Raw genomic sequence first — 16460 nt, 5'->3', positions numbered from 1 at the left:
TGCTTCCTTGTCTCACAATATGAGAGATTTTATTTGGGGAATACCAAACGAAATGTCTCTACACCTGACATAGGTGACACATGTGAAATCTCAGTCGACTCTGTGACAGTCCCAGCAAAGAACAGCACACTTTTTTTAGCCAATCAAAAATGTTCTCTGTCTGCTATCATTAGGCATTCAGAATTCACTGACATGTCTTGAAACAGCATGACATCCGTTACAGCACTTTTTAATAGTTTCAAAGGGATAGTTCATCCTAAAATGAAAATTAAGCCATAATTTACTCACCCTGGTGTTGCTTTAATGCCATATGCCCTTCAGACCAATTTTTAAAAAAATATCCTTCTCACGCTCATCCATATATAGCTCATCCATTATAGCTTTTTTTAAAAAGATGCAAAAGTGTCTCAGAATGATCCCACGTGACACGTGCCGTATATTCCAAGTGTTCTGGGAGTATACGATCAGGTTTGGTGAAAAACAAGCCGCAATTTAATGTATTATTTAAGGAAAATCCTGACCTTGGCCGTTGATCTTCTGTGCACGGCGAGCGTTCATGACACGCTATTAGTGCTGTAGTTCACTCCGACTCGCCCAGAAAAAGCACACAAGTTGGGAGAAATCAAGATTAACAAAAACGTGACATGAAATATAATCCATGTACCTTCTTCTCTGAGGTGAATATATCCGTTGTGTTTGTCGCAACAAAAAGTTATCACGTTCACATCTGTCAAATGTCATTCTGACTGTCATCAGACAAACAGAGTTCCTAATATTATATAATTAAATATATTTCATTATTAACACTATATATTTAATTAATAATACTACTCATTTAACTGTTTTCTGTTTTAATATATTTTAAAATTTTATTTATTCCTGTGACGCAAACTGAATTTTCAGAATCAGTGTCACGATCCTTTAGAAATCAATCTAATATGCTGATTTGCTGCTCAAGAAACATTTCTATTTATCATTGTTGAAAACACTTTGGCTAATTAACATTTTTGTAGAAACTGTGATACTTTTATTTTTCTTTGATGAATAGAAAGTTCAAAAGAACAGCATTTATTTGTAATATAAACTGCAAAAGGAGCAGCTCTGCTCATTGTGGACCAGTACTGTGGGCTCCATCGAGTGCCAAGTGTAGTGAAGTTGAATCTAAGAAACAGAGGAAGGAATTAAGAATTCAGTTCACGCACACAAACGCTCCTCTCACTGGAGCGATACTTTGTTACCACTCTGTCAGAGCTGTGGAGAGAGAGTTTGGTGTCTGAGTGGGTGCCAAGGTTTTTACTGTCGATTATCTACCCTGGAAAAGACAAGGATGATACACAGCAATTACAACCATTCAGGCACCGGAGACGTGCTCAAAGCTCAGCTCACCTTTCCTAAAGGCCTCTCATTAGAGTCTTTGGAGATCGTTTCCTCTCCCAAACAAAAAAAAAGGTGAACATTTTTAAATAGATCTGAGATCGTGTTATCAATATGATAAACTACCATGTGATCTGAACAAAAGTCCATTGTTCCAATTTGGATGGATGGATGGATGGATGGGTGGGTAGGTGGGTGGATAAATCTATGGATGGATAGTTGGATGGATGGATGATGGATGGATGGATGGATGGATAGGTGGATGGATGGGTGGATGGATGGGTGGATGGATGGGTGGATGGATGGGTGGATGGGTGGGTGGATGGATGGATGGATGGGTGGGTGGGTGTGTGTGTGGATAGATGGATGGATGGGTGTGTAGGTGGGTGGATAAATGTATGGATGGATAGTTGGATGGATGGATGATGGATGGATGGATGGGTGGGTGGGTGGGTGGATGGATGGGTGTGTGTGTGGGTGGATAAATGTATGGATGGATAGTTGGATGGATGGATGGATGGGTCGGTGGATGAATGATGGATGGATGGGTGAATGGATGGATGGATGGATGGGTGAATGGGTGGATGGATGGGTGAATGGGTGGATGGATGGATGGGTGGATGGATGGGTGGATGGATGGGTGGATGGATGGGTGTGTGGTTCGATGGATGGATGGGTGAATGGGTGGATGGATGGATGGGTGTGTGTGGGTGGATAAATGTATGGATGGATAGTTGGATGGATGGATGGGTCGGTGGATGGATGGGTTGGTAGATGAATGGATGGATGGATGGATGGATGGATGGGTGGATGGATGGGTGGATGGATGGATGGGTGTGTGGATGGATGGATGGATGGGTGAATGGGTGGATGGATGGATGGGTGAATGGGTGGATGGATGGATGGGTGGATGGATGGATGGATGGGTGTGTGTGGGTGGATAAATGTATGGATGGATAGTTGGATGGATGGATGGATGGATGATGGATGGATGGATGGATGGATGGATGGATGGGTCGGTGGATGGATGGGTGTGTGGGTGGGTGGATAAATGTATGGATGGATAGTTGGATGGATGGATAGTTGGATGGATGAATGGATGGGTGGGTGGGTGAATGGATGGGTGGATGGGTGGATGGATGGATGGATGGATGTTAGTGGCCAAAAGTGATGTCTGGCCTAATAAAATTGACATCTTCACTCTTTATTCAAATATTATTAAAAGTTTGTTAAGATTTTGTAAGCATATTGCATAGTTGTGCTTAGAGTCAACTGTATTATTTGTGATGAAACATGCCAAATTGTGCAGACATAATATTTGGCCAGGCTGTCATACAAAGAAATTATGAATAATAATAAAATATATGAAATATTAATAACTGATTGTTGTAGTCAATGTATGCTTTTTCCTTTGAGCTTTTAAATTTTCTATGCATTTTTGGCATAATAAAATAAAACCTGCCTTTTTTATTTATAAAATAATACTTACTAATAATTACTATTTACTTACAATTAATTACCAAAAACATACTATTAATTATCAATAAATATCATGTCTATTTGGAGTCATTGAGTCTGATTGGTCAATTGGAATTTACAATATTTCTCTACAGTGCTACTAAACTATATATTTAACCATTGCCCCATTATGTACAGTACAGTCAAATTATGTACTGACTGTACACTTCCCCTTACTTAAATTTTAATATGCCATAAGAGCTTATTATTTATCGATTTCTTCTCATCCACTCATCCTTATGTGCTGCTGAAGGCCCAAGACATTCTCACATATCATTAAAGCACCAGATTTTGGTGGAAAGGGGATTTATTTATTTTTTTAACTACAGACTTAAAACTTCAGTCTTTTTCCTCACACAAAGCTATCATATGACTTCAGAAGGTTTGGAAAACAGACCCAAGTTTTATATAAATTATTGCTATGATACTTTTGTGACTTGACAGATTTAAAGGGATAGTTCACCCAAAAATGAAAATTCTGTCATCAATTACTCACCCTCAAGTTGTTCCAAACCTGTATGAGTTTCTTTGTTCAAGCAGATCTCGTCCCTCATTGACTACCACAGTATTTTTTTCCCCTACTATGGTAGTAAATGGGGGGCGAGATCTGCTTGGTTATAAACTTTCTTCAAAATATCTTCCTTTGTGTTCAACAGAACAAAGAAATTTATACAGATTTGGAACAACTTGAGGGTGAGTAAATGATGACAGAATTTTCATTTTTGGGTGAATTATCCCTTTAAACATCCTTGTCATCCCACATCCAAAACGATACAGTTTTCATGAGGGTGATAAATTAATTGCATAATTTTCTATTAATTTAGCTAATATTGCTCCTGCAAAGCAGCATTGATTTTTATTTATTTATCGATGTTTTAAAAGCAAATTTCTATAATTTAAATGCTTTATGTATTTTTGCACCACAGAAAGTCAAATCTAACTTGAGCTTTGAAAAAGAAAAAAGAAAAAACTATTTCTTGCCTATTCTTTCAAACATGATCACACTCCTCATCTATAAAACAATATGGCAAGGTCAAAGAAGTAAGACACAGACGAGGTGAGGCAGGTGTAAAATAAGCTACGGATCACAGGAGGAAGTGAATATTCTTCAGTGAATCATTTACACAGTCTAGCATCTAATCCCTGCCAATTTCCTTCATTTGCATGATTATCTCGCTGTCGGTCAGACTGACACAACCACACGTTAAAGGAACTTACAAAGGAACTCTATGGGGCAGGACGCAAGTGTTGTTATAGGTAACTAAAACTATTAAAGGGGTCATTACATGAATTTTTTTTAATATGTTCCTTGAGGTTCACTTATAATGTTAATATTTTTGCACAAAAAAACAAATATATATGCGAAAAAATTATTATTTTCAATTCTCATTTTTAAGGGGTGGCCATTTTTGGAGCTTGATTAAATAAATGCTTTGTTTATAATGAGGAGGATGTTTTAAGCGATGAAACTTGCAGGATGTTTTAATGGTACAAAGACCTCTTATATTTCAAAAGATCAAGGCATTTGACTTCCCATGTCATGATTGCTTAATTGAAATAAAGCTGAAATAAAACATAAATAGCCTACTAGATGATAAACTTGGAATTATTATGAATAATCTGATTGGTTCCAATTGATTGGATGTTTTAAAATAAAATAAAAATGGAAAAAGCTAAATTTTACATTTCTTTTAAATCCCCTGGATTGCCTTGTACAATTGTAAGTGCATTACTGTAAAAAAGTTTTGCTTTGTTTTTTTATGAACTGAGAGACAAGTCAAAATTATTTTCTGTCCTTCATGGCTCGGATCCTGACAATAGAGTTTGTTGTATTTATCCAGAACATTGTTTTAAGACAAGCTGCCACTACCTTTCATCTTTCACTCCTTCACGGCCGACAGCAGTAAATCAGTCCATTCATTACTTCAAGGTGCTGCAGGAGTTGGAATCACATCTACGCGCCGAAATATGTTCCTCAGGTAATGATTTATATATGGATCTTCCATATGGTGGTATGGGAATTTGTTTAAAAAGCAACTGAGTAATGAGATTGCAGGGCTGGTTAGGGACTGATAGTTGTTTTAGTGAAACGGCAGATGTTCTGGTGACAGAAAGATGCTTTTATGCTGCACATAAAGGGAGTTAGAATGGGAGAAAGACGGGGGAATGAGAACATGGAAGATGATGAAAAGAAAGCCAAACTGTGGTGATATGTGCAGAGCTTGACTGATAAAGGAAGAACAGTAAGCAATATTTACTGGTACTGGGAAGAAAGACAGGGTAAGATTCTTCTCTCACCGGGGGAGCAGCCAGCCAGCCGTACTTGTCCTCCGTGCGGTTCATGTCTCTGTCGAAAGCGTACAGCTGCTGGTAACGCAGGTGCTTCATGTCCACAAGGTTGAACTGCCGGCGGGCGTAATGATAACTCTCATTGTTGCCGATTCGAGGAAAATCCAGCCATTCTGGATGGCCAAACTCATTGCCTGCAATTAAACACAACAGAGAAGATAGTTTCTCATACATGTTCAACTGAAGAAAAATGTTTCAGAAGCAGTTGGTTTGAGTGTCTAATGCAAATACTTATTAGTATTTGTATTATAATTTTGACTTATTAGTAGTAAATGTCACTGTTACAACTGAAAATATGTTATTGTTTTCGTAAAAGATAAAACTTATTGTCTGGAGGACAAAAAATTGGGCATAAATCCTCTAGACTTAGGGCTCATTCACACAGAACATGTCTTTGCGTCTAAAAACGCGAGACAGTGCTCAGGAATGTTTTTTTAAAATGCGCAGCGCAGAACGCAAGGCCCTCGAGACGCACTTTTGAGACGTGATGCAATAACGGCAATAACAAACAAATAAAACAGTTGCCACACCAACTTGCTACTGTAAACAGAAGCTCGCAATGCTTGCTCCGCCTCCGAGTTCTTCTGATTGGTCCAATGTTTTGGAACTGACATTAATTAGCGGTGCTGCATGTAAAAGTTGAAATTCTTTTAATTTGAGACGCGTCTTAAAAACATGGCGTTCACGTGCGAGGCGCTGTAAAAGACGCGAGCGTAACGGTCATACACGTTCTTTTAGTGCGTGTTTACATGTTAAAAAAATAAAATAAAAAAAAGGAAAAGTACCGCATTGGAATAAAAAAAAAAAAAAAACGCATTCTGTGTGAACGGCTACTTAGTCTGCATTTACGTTGCCACAAAAAAATCTTATTTTTTACCCACTCCTAAAACAGATTGGATTTTGCTGCACAAGCATGAACACAGTAATTCGCACATTTTTTTTTTTTTTTTAATCTGCTCTGAGACACTTCTAAATACGGTTTTAAAAGTATAGTACATCCAAAAATGAAAATTCACTCATTTACTCATGCCATCCCCGATGTATATGACTTTAAGATAATAATATTTTGTAAAATTCAAGTGAATGGCTGCTGCTTGGACTTGAAAACCACATACAGCAATCGTGATGGTGATCCACACGATCCCAATGGATGAATCAAAGTCTTCTGAAGTGTTGTGACGTTATGATACGTGACATAAAAAAGCATTGTGAAGTTCACATGAGAAGCACAGAGGACCATTTCTCAAGCGAGCTTCAAAACATACTTGCATCACAACATCCCTCTCATGATCGCTCATATGACAGTAGACCAAAGCAATGATTTATCATTAAAAAAAAAAAAATGTAAAAATATTAGTCTTTTTCTGCAGTCACGATTGCTGTGTGTGGTTTTACAAGTGTCAACTGAGCGACAGCCATTCACTTGCATTATATGGACTCACAGAGATGGATTATCTTCCTAAAAATCTTCTTTTGTGTTAATCTGAAGAAAGAAAGTCATATACAGCGGGGATCTGGCAAAATGGGTTTGGCTGCCAATATAAAAAAATTGAAATCGGTGCTACCTGACTAGAGAAAACAGAAAAAAGGCTTTTGTCTTTCCTTTTGCCAAATAGGTAGGAAAACTTCAACACCCATAATGCACTGGGCATGTTGCTGTTCAAGGCCACTCCCACCAGTCTGATATGGATATGCTTGACCAGAGCCAAATACTGCCTTGCTTTAGTAGGAAATACTTCTTAGCAAACTTTTAGTCATAATGGTGTCGACTATTGGTATTGTTCCCGGGTGGAATCAAGCATGCTGTAAGCAGCAGCTAAAGGCTGCTAAGAATCGTAAATATGGAGAGATTTTCTGAAAAACATTCGTGTTTGTAGTCCACATTTCAAACTGGATGACCACGAAAAACTGAAAAAACTGCTGTTCTGTCAGTTCCACCCGAATAAAAACACTGTTGTGTACAGGTAATACATAGTGTTAATAATGTTGCCATAGTGTTCCATTTTTACCATAATGCTGTTTAAAGAGTAGACGAAACCCCGGAGCTGTCTAAAGTCTGCCGGATGGTGTGTTTTGCATCATACGGCGGACTTTTTGCTGACAAATAAACTTGAATTTCTTGGTTCAGGTAACATGGAGAGCGAGTAAACATTGTTCATTTACATATACTACCAACATTGTAACAATACAAAACGGGTTGAAAATCAGCAAAGTTACACTTTGAAATGAATGAAACCAGACGGGGCAAAAACAAAAAATACAGATATGGTCAAAAGGCATTAAACCTTGCAGTGTAAATGCAGCCTTAGATTGGACAAGGGACCCAAAGCCATATTTAGGGACCAGATTAAGGCCACTAAATAACCACCAAACAAAGCCCAAGCAAGTAAACTGGACTCACCCCGAATGAACCTTTCCCCTCTCAAAGCCTCTCCTGCAGTGAATGTTCACTTCAAACCCACTGCCATTATCAAACCAAGGGAAGTGCACAGCTTCAAGATCTATTCCCAGAGCGGTTTTATTTTAGTTTATTTTCTAACAAATTAATGAAAGCTAAATGAATCCGCAGACCCTTTATTCATAACATTGCTGAAAGAACAGAGTGAAACACCACAAACACACAAGCATAATGAACCGGGAGACAAAAAGACAGGACTGAATAATGCATTATGAAACGCAAAATGACCTTGTCTGAGGGTTAAGTAACAGGAATAGAAAAGACTGCCTTTTGATGTACCACTTTTTATGTCTCTCAATGCACTGTACAATATGAGAAATTGACGAGTTTTTCCCCATCAGATTTAAGCATAGGCCTATATTATCTTATATAACTATCTCTAGGGTCCAAAATGAACTTTTAGTGAACTGCCAAGTACAGGCAATAAAATATTGTTATATAATACGTTTAAAATATATTATATAACAATATATAATATTATATTTTCATTACATTTTTATTAAAATATTTCAACCCATATTCTTCACTCCTTTTAGTGAAACTACACTGAAATAAAAATGTGAAAATTTTATTTTCATTTTTTTTTTTTTTTAGCTTAACTGGAGTATTATTTTATTTATTTTATGTATTTGGAAGCTTGGTCAATTTTTGTAATGTTCAGAAGATATATATATATATATATATATATATATATATATATATATATATGAGTAGTATTAAAAAAAGCAATACAAATGACAAGGACACATAACAAAATTAGTAAAAATTAAATTAACAAGTTAAAATAAAATGACATTAAAATGACAACTTAAAATAAATATATAAAAAATAAAAGCTAATTCAAAATATTAATAAAAAACTATAATAGTATATAAATAACACTGATTCAGATGCTGCATAATTCATTTAGCTGTCATGAGTTCATGTGTATAAATATTTTTGGTGTGAAATTTGTTTATAAATATTTTAAGCAAAATTTTACAGTCACTGTTTGTGATTGACACATTTTGGGTTGTCTCTCACTCCTTTTCTCCTGCCATTTTTCATAACCTGCAGCTTGACAGTCCTCCTAACATTACTGACAGCAAAAAATAACTGTGTGTAATCGGAGCTGTATTTAGCAACACAAACAGTACTGACAACCATATTCTGCCGCTGTGTGCATAAATATTTAGTCATATCAGATGTTAAATGGCCTTTACTAAAAAAAACCCCAAAACAACGGAGTTTTTGTCAGGATCACAAAAGCAGGGTTTGTGTGAATTCCAGCACACTGAGGGCACGATGATCTCAGCGATGAGCTGGAGTCTGGAGCAGATGGCAGTGGAGATCACAGACAGGACTGGAGAGGAGAGCCAGGGAATATATTTGCAAGCGGAGCGTGAGCAGCGGAATAAAAGGCAAAGAGAGCGTTGTGACAGTCTTGTCAAGCGGAGTGATGAGATAATGAATCCGTCATCAGCTGACAAGACAACATCATAAAACAACAGTTGGGTAATTGAATTCCGAAGAGGCGCTTTGACAAGCAAGAGAACAGAGGCACAACAATGGTGATGAGGTAAGTTGTTTATTCAGAGGAAGAAGGAAAGAGACAAGGAGATGGAAATAAAAATGGATGCCTGGATGAGGTGGAATGGACAGGGAATGACAGTGCTTTCTAATGAAATAAATTATGTAGCTGTAAAAAAAAAAAGTGTTAAAGCATAAGCAAACAAGGAGGAAGTGCACGTACTGTGAAGAGCTTCACAATGAGGATGGCCTGAGGTCAGTATTAGAGATATTCGGGCCTCAGATGGATCATCCACAGTCTGTTCACTGACCGAATTATGTAAATGTTTACAAAATTTAAAGCACTTCAACAATCTTGCAAGCTCTAAGCCAATTTGGTGGATTTATGCAACTTCCATGTGTCATAATCCCATTTAAATGTTAAAAAATTATATTATTATTATAATTGTTATATTATAATATTTAATTTTTAAGACTGAATATTTACTATATTTTACTATTTTAAAAGTGGTAGAAAATTAATTTTTTACATTAAATAAAACAACGCAATATAAAAAAATTAAATGTTGCTACATTTACAGTTTTCCCCAACTCACAGTAGCCTGCTATAATAGAAAAACAACAACGCAACAATTAATAAAAGTTATTTTGTTATATTATATTGCAATATTTCATTTTGAATACTAAATATTTAATATATTTTAAAAGTAGTAGAATATTAATATTTTACATTAAGTATTACAACATAATGAGAAAAACTCTTCATTTGTTTGCAAAATGTTTGCATTCCCCCGAAAAACACTGTGCTTACTCACAATGTTTGCGTTCCCCCGAGAAACATTGTGTCCACTCGCAAAATGTTTTGCGTTCCCCAGAGAAACTTTGCGTTTGTTCGCAAAATGTTTGCGTTTCCCCGAGAAACTTTGCGTTTGTTTGCAAAATGTTTGCGTTCCCCCAAGAAACTTTGCGTTTGTTCGCAAAATGTTTACGTTCCACCGAGAAACTTTGCGTTTGTTCGCAAAATGTTTACGTTCCACCCAGAAACTTTGCGTTTGTTCGCAAAATGTTTGCGTTTCCCCGAGAAACTTTGCGTTTGTTTGCAAAATGTTTACGTTCCACCCAGAAACTTTGCGTTTGTTCGCAAAATGTTTACGTTCCACCCAGAAACTTTGCGTTTGTTCGCAAAATATTTACGTTTGCCCAAGAAACTTTGCGTTTGTTCGCAAAATGTTTGCGTTCCTCCGAGAAACACTGTGTTAGCTTGCAAAACGTTTGCGTTTCCCAGAGAAACTTTGCATTTGTTTGCAAAATGTTTGCTTTCCCCGCAAAAAAATTTGCATTTATTCACACAATGTTTGCGTTCCACCGAAAACTTTGTGTTCACTCACAAAATGTTTTTGTTTCCCAGAGAAACTTTGCATTCATTCACAAAATGTTTGCACTCTTTGAAAGTGAACGCAAAATTTCTCGGGGGAACGCAAAAGTTTGAAATATATTTTTTCCTACCATCTCATATTTTTTCCACCACCATGTCCCTTTAGGGGCTACATAGCATTGTTATTTTAGTGCGACATAGTGTATATACTATTATAGAATTTATTCATATTTTAAATCAGCTTTTATTTCTATATTTTCAGTTTTCATTCAAATTTTAGTTTCAGTTTTAAGTAATTTTGTTATGTGATTTTGTCATTTTATTAGTTTTAAATATTGCTATTCAGATTTAATTTATTTTTATTTCAGTTTTAGTTTTAGTAATTTTAGTACTTCAACTGATTTCATTTAGTTGCCAGTTTTTCATCGAGTTTATTTTTCATCTAATTTATAGTTTATTTTTATTTCAACATTATTTCAATTATTGAAATAGTTTTAGTTAAAAATAACAACACTGACCAGTGGAAAAGAAAAAAAATCCTCATTGTTGAGCCCTGTGTAGTAAAAGCCTTATTGATGATCACAAATGCAGGCAAATCCCTAGATACAGTCATGATTTTAAATCTGAAAAAATGGAGATGGGACAATAAGCAGGGAATTAGAATAATAACAATCACAGCAGGTAAAATATTCTCCCATGACGATGGCTATCTGCAAACTTCCAAAAACTTCACAAAGCGGAAAGTCAAGTTCTGAAGAATATAGTCTGTTTGCTGCATGGCTTTACTTGAGGTTTTGGATTAGTTTTGTCATGCATGAAAATCTAATCTGGAGTTTATTAAATGCATACATTTCACAACAGGAAACATACAGCAGATGTGTAAGAGAGGGGTATTCCACATCCTCCTTCATTATTGTAGCCAGATGTTCCTTCTCTTAACGATGGGTAAATCTCAAAAAATCTGTCAAGAACATGTCCAGATCATATTTCAACAACAACTCAAAATAATGAATCATTTTAAGTGCCATTAAGCTTTTATGTGTTGTCACATATGAAAATTAAGCACAATTAAACACCTTTCCCCAACTCTCAGTAGCCTGCTATAATGCAAAACAATGCAATAAAAGAAAATAACACTGACATATTTGAATTTTATATTTTAAAAATATGATTTTAAGTAAACAAAATTATTTTAAAAATGTATATACAAGAGTGACCTCTGACCCCAAGCATGTGAGAGTAGACACCTCTTGCGGTTCAAACACATAGGGTTGAGTAACTAACTCAAGCTCGTCTTCTCTTATATCGAAATCCTCAGACTTTTCTCTTTAAAATTCTCTTCTTAGACTTCTAATTCGTGATCAGTGTTTTGTTTTGCTCGATCCTCTGTGCTTCCGCGTTCATCAATACATCGGGTCAGAGGTCACTCTTCCACTGGAACTAGACTTGTGTATTTCCATTGCCGGAAGCAAGTTATTATAATTTATAAAGTTTGAAATATGAATATTTTTCTTACAAAAACCCATCGCTTCCCTTCAGAAGGCCTTTATTAACCCTGGAGCCATATGGATTACTTTTATGATGGATGGATGCACTTTTTTGGGCTTCAAAATCTCGAGCGCCATTCACTACCATTATAAAGCTAAGAAGAGCAAGGATATTTTTTAATATAACTCCAATTGTGTTCGTCTGAAAGAAGATAGTCATATACACCTAGGATGGAAAAAAAGGCTTCTATAGAAATATGACTTGGGTTATTACTCATTCGAGACTCATGACTTGCATATTTTCTGTTACCTGGTTCAGACTTTCTTGAGATAAAACTCGCTTGACAAAGAGTATTTTGCAGTAGCCTAAGAAAAACAAATCTTGAGCAATACACATGACGGTGGTATTTGAAACCGACATTAGTTCATTTAAAGGTGGTCAGACGTGAACAGCGGCCCTTCAAAGCGTCTGATATTGAAGCCGCAAACCCCTCAGAGCCGGAGTGCTGTATTGTGGCTCAGGTCTCACGCTGGCAGCTGAGATTCCCAATTGACACACACACAGAGAAATTCAATGCCAGGGAAAAGAGTGTGTAATACAGTTTGAAATGAAGCAGAAGGTGTAGTCAGAGCTTAGTGTTTGCTTCGTCATGGTGAAGCGCTTCAAAGTCAGCTTTTGATTAAAAGTTGGATATAGAGCTGGAAAAAAACGCCCCGTGGTCAAAGTTATACAGCTGCTCAATTCAGAGCTGATTTAATAGAAACAGACGGTGAAGTGTGCGTACATAACTATACTAAATTCAGCTACAGCAAATCATATTATGAGCATGAGTCTGTAGAGGTTGGTGCTCACAAGATCAAGTCCAGCTTGGAACATTTCCCAGTCCCAATTCATCTATAGGCCTACTATCCTTTATTATACACCATATTAAACTATACTAAGCTCTTCATATTCAGGTTTAGTTGTGGTAGGATTTAAGCACAGAATAAAAAGTAAGTGATGCAGCCAAAAAATGTTTTCAAGCTCATAATTTTCATTTAGCCAAAAACCGTAACCGAAATGATTTATTTAATAATCAGTTAATTAATCAATAGTATTTACTAAGCAACAGCAATAGTTATAGCATGGGTGAACTATCACTTTAAAGGGTTAGTTCACCCAAAAACGAAAATTCTGTCATTAATTACTCACCCTCATGTCGTTCCACACCCGTAAGACCTTTGTTCATCTTCGGAACACAAATTAAGATATTTTTAATAAAAAACCGATGGCCTCCATTGACAGCAAGTTAATTTACACTTTCATACGCTCAGAAAGCTACTAAAGACATGTTTAAAACAGGTCATGTGACTACAGTGGTTCAACCTTAATGTTATGAAGCGACGAGAATATTTTTTGTGCGCCAAAAAAAAAACAACAAAATAACGACTTTATTCAACAATATCTAGTGATGGGTGATTTCAAAACACTGCTTCATGAAGCTTCAAAGCTTTACGAATCTTTTGTTTCGAATCAGTGGTTCGGAGCGTGCATCAAACTGCCAAAGTCATGTGATTTCAGTAAACGAAGCTTCGTTACGTTGTGTTTCGAAATTTCAATGGTTCACCAGTGGGGGGCGTGACTTTGGCAGTTTGATACACGCGCCAAACCACTGATTCGAAACAAAAGATTTGTAAATCTTCGAAGCTTCACGAAGCAGTGTTTTGAAATCACCCATCACTAGATATTGTTGAATAAAGTCGTTATCCATCGTTAGCTATCAGATTTTATCAAAAATATCTTAATTTGTGTTCCGAAGATGAATGAAGGTCTTACAGGTGTGGAACGACATGAGGGTGAGTAATAAATGACAGAATTTTCATTTTTGGGTGAACTAACCCTTTAAGCTCAAATGTCAAGCTATGGCCATGTTGACACAGTCAAAAGTGCCATCGGAGAAGCTCTAATGAAATGCCACTGTTTTGGTCAATGATTTCAGGCCCTCCAAAAAAACGTTCGATTTTGGTGCATGATTAATTACTTAGATCATTATATTCAGGTTTAGTTGTGGTAGGATTTAAGTATTTCAATTCAATTCAAGCACAATTTAGCGCTTTTCACAATACATATCATTTCAAAGCAGCTTTACAGGGAGTGCATGTCAACATTACTATTTAGGGTAATCTGTTATCAGAGTTGACTGTGTCCAAATTATGTAATTTTTTATGTAAAGTACAGAAAAATATTGTAGAGAACCTGACAACTTATTAAGAAGAGACAACAACTTCCTTTTAAATTCAAAACAGACGACAGTCCTTCAGGCCTGCCGGTCTTTCAGTTTAATGCACTAGACATATTCGAGAGCTGCCCTTGAAACAAGGTTGTCTGGAAAACCACGCAGCCATTAGCATACGCAAACACTGAGCTAGATGAGATGATCCTTTTAAAATGTGATTCAGGATTAATCCTGATGACCTATAGCTGAATCACATACAACCCCGCTTTCAGAGACCAATTAGTTTAGTAGTTTATCCTCCCCTTCCATCTTACACAAACACAACACACATTTAAAGCCGAAAGCAAGTCAACTATTAACGTTAAATAAATCTATAATGGAAATACAGTTACTGGGGCCTTTATCATGACAAATATCAAAACAGGCCAACAGTCATTTGTTTAGGAAATGACTTTGGACTTCATGACTACCATAAGCTCCCAGTCAATTACGCTCATTCCCATATCTCTCTCTCTCTCTCTCTCTCTCTCTCAATATTTCAGGTTTGAACACTCTTTGTGTGTCTCTTTTATGTATTTTCCTCTGTTTCAGGACTGTCTTGGAGAAACAGGGAAAATGTATTAATTATCTGACAAAAACTTAGTTCTATATATTACCATTTTACTGGGTTACACACATTTGAGAACTTTTAGCGATAATTTGCGTACATTGTCTATTTTCAATAGTAAATTGATGTACAAAGCACAGCTCACACAGAAGTCATTTTCACACCAAGCAGCTTTCTATTGGTCAACACCATGAACCCGCAAGACTAACTTGAATTGAACCTTGACCTTTATACTGACACCTACTGGCACGGATGCATGGATTTTTGTCAAAAGAATCACACTGCAAGACACGGGTGGTGGACCTCAAAATGGCTGCCACCATGAGGGGTGACCTGCCTTATGTAGGATAAAACTGTAGAATAAGACCAATGGTATGACTGGGGTTATCTCATATCATCTCATGTGAGTGTACATGATTTTAAACATATGTGCCAAAAGTAGTACATATTTCTTTGTTTATAAGTCCCTTGTGGGTACATAAACACTTAAAAAATATACTTAAGTGTGAACTGAATGTAATGTTTTCGGGCACTTAACTGCATAATTGCAATTAACTGAAATTGTATTGTAGTTTAAATTTATATGAACTCAATGTTTTCACTCAATGTTTTTGTTGTTTTATCTTAAAGGGGACATATCTTGAAACTCTGACTTTTTCCATGTTTAAGTGCTATAATCGGGTCCCCAGTGCATCTACCAACCCAAAAAATATGAAAAAGAACAACCCAGTAACTATGTTTTGGCAAGCCTTTCTCTGCATGCATGTGAAAAACGAACCGCTCAGATTTTGCTCCCCTTTTGACATTGGAAGGATCTTACTATAATATTACCGCCCCTTAATCTGTATGTTTCCACCCACAGCGCCGCCATTTTGTTTTCGCAAGCGACAACGGTGTACCAGTAACTCTGGTCCTGGAGTGCAGCTGTCCTGCACAGTTTAGCTACAACCCTGATCAAACACACCTGAATGTCTTCAGGATTACTAAAGCTACGTGAAGGAAGTCTTCCAAATAAATTAGTCCAAATAAATTTGTATACCAGTATGTGCAAGTTATTTTACACCAGACTGCTTTGCACACGAGGGTCAGTAAAACACAGGATTTGCACAGAAGTTGATTCTCAAAGATGGATCGATACCAACTGTTCATTATCCAATTTCATATATATTTTGTGATGTTTGCAAATTGTCTTTCTGAATGTGTTTTTAGTTAGCACGTTGCTAATTGTTCTTACTGTATTCACGGAGACCAGAGCCATGTCGTTATTTTTATTTTTAACCCGAAAACTCTTGCAGTCTGTATAATTCATAAACGCATCTTCGTTCTTATTGAGTCTCTCCAACAGTGTATAGCTTTAGCCACGTTAGCCGTGCAGCACGCTATCAAACTCATTCAAAATCGAATGTTAGCAAACATCCACAAAATACATGCCATACCTACGTGATCTGATATGCTGCATCACAAACAGTTTGTAATGATCAATTTTGTGAGTTATATTTGCTGCGTGAGCTTCTCTTGTATTGTTTATGCCTCTCAGTGTATTGGAATCGTGAGCTTGGTGGCGGGA

At 36.6% G+C, this 16460-nt stretch overlaps 1 protein-coding gene and 1 long non-coding RNA gene across 3 annotated transcripts in view; one reads left to right on the top strand and one right to left on the bottom strand.

Moving 5' to 3' along the window:
* gbe1b (glucan (1,4-alpha-), branching enzyme 1b) overlaps window positions 1–16460 on the bottom strand; it is a 148687-nt gene that overhangs the window by 39757 nt on the left and 92470 nt on the right. For both annotated transcript variants that reach the window (XM_051863507.1, XM_051863506.1), the window contains exon 13: window positions 5191–5375. In XM_051863507.1, the coding sequence (XP_051719467.1) occupies window positions 5191–5375 (185 nt within the window). The remainder of the gene's footprint in view (window positions 1–5190; window positions 5376–16460) is intronic.
* LOC127496005 (uncharacterized) overlaps window positions 8992–16460 on the top strand; it is an 84476-nt gene continuing 77007 nt past the window's right edge. The window contains exon 1 of the long non-coding RNA XR_007925228.1: window positions 8992–9257. This is a non-coding gene — a long non-coding RNA (uncharacterized LOC127496005). The remainder of the gene's footprint in view (window positions 9258–16460) is intronic.

The sequence above is a fragment of the Ctenopharyngodon idella genome, chromosome 15 (genome assembly GCF_019924925.1).
Source record: "Ctenopharyngodon idella isolate HZGC_01 chromosome 15, HZGC01, whole genome shotgun sequence".
NCBI classification, from domain to species: Eukaryota; Metazoa; Chordata; class Actinopteri; order Cypriniformes; family Xenocyprididae; genus Ctenopharyngodon; species Ctenopharyngodon idella.
The sequence above is the reverse complement of the archived record's forward strand: the minus strand, read 5'-3'. Positions and strand labels throughout refer to the sequence as shown.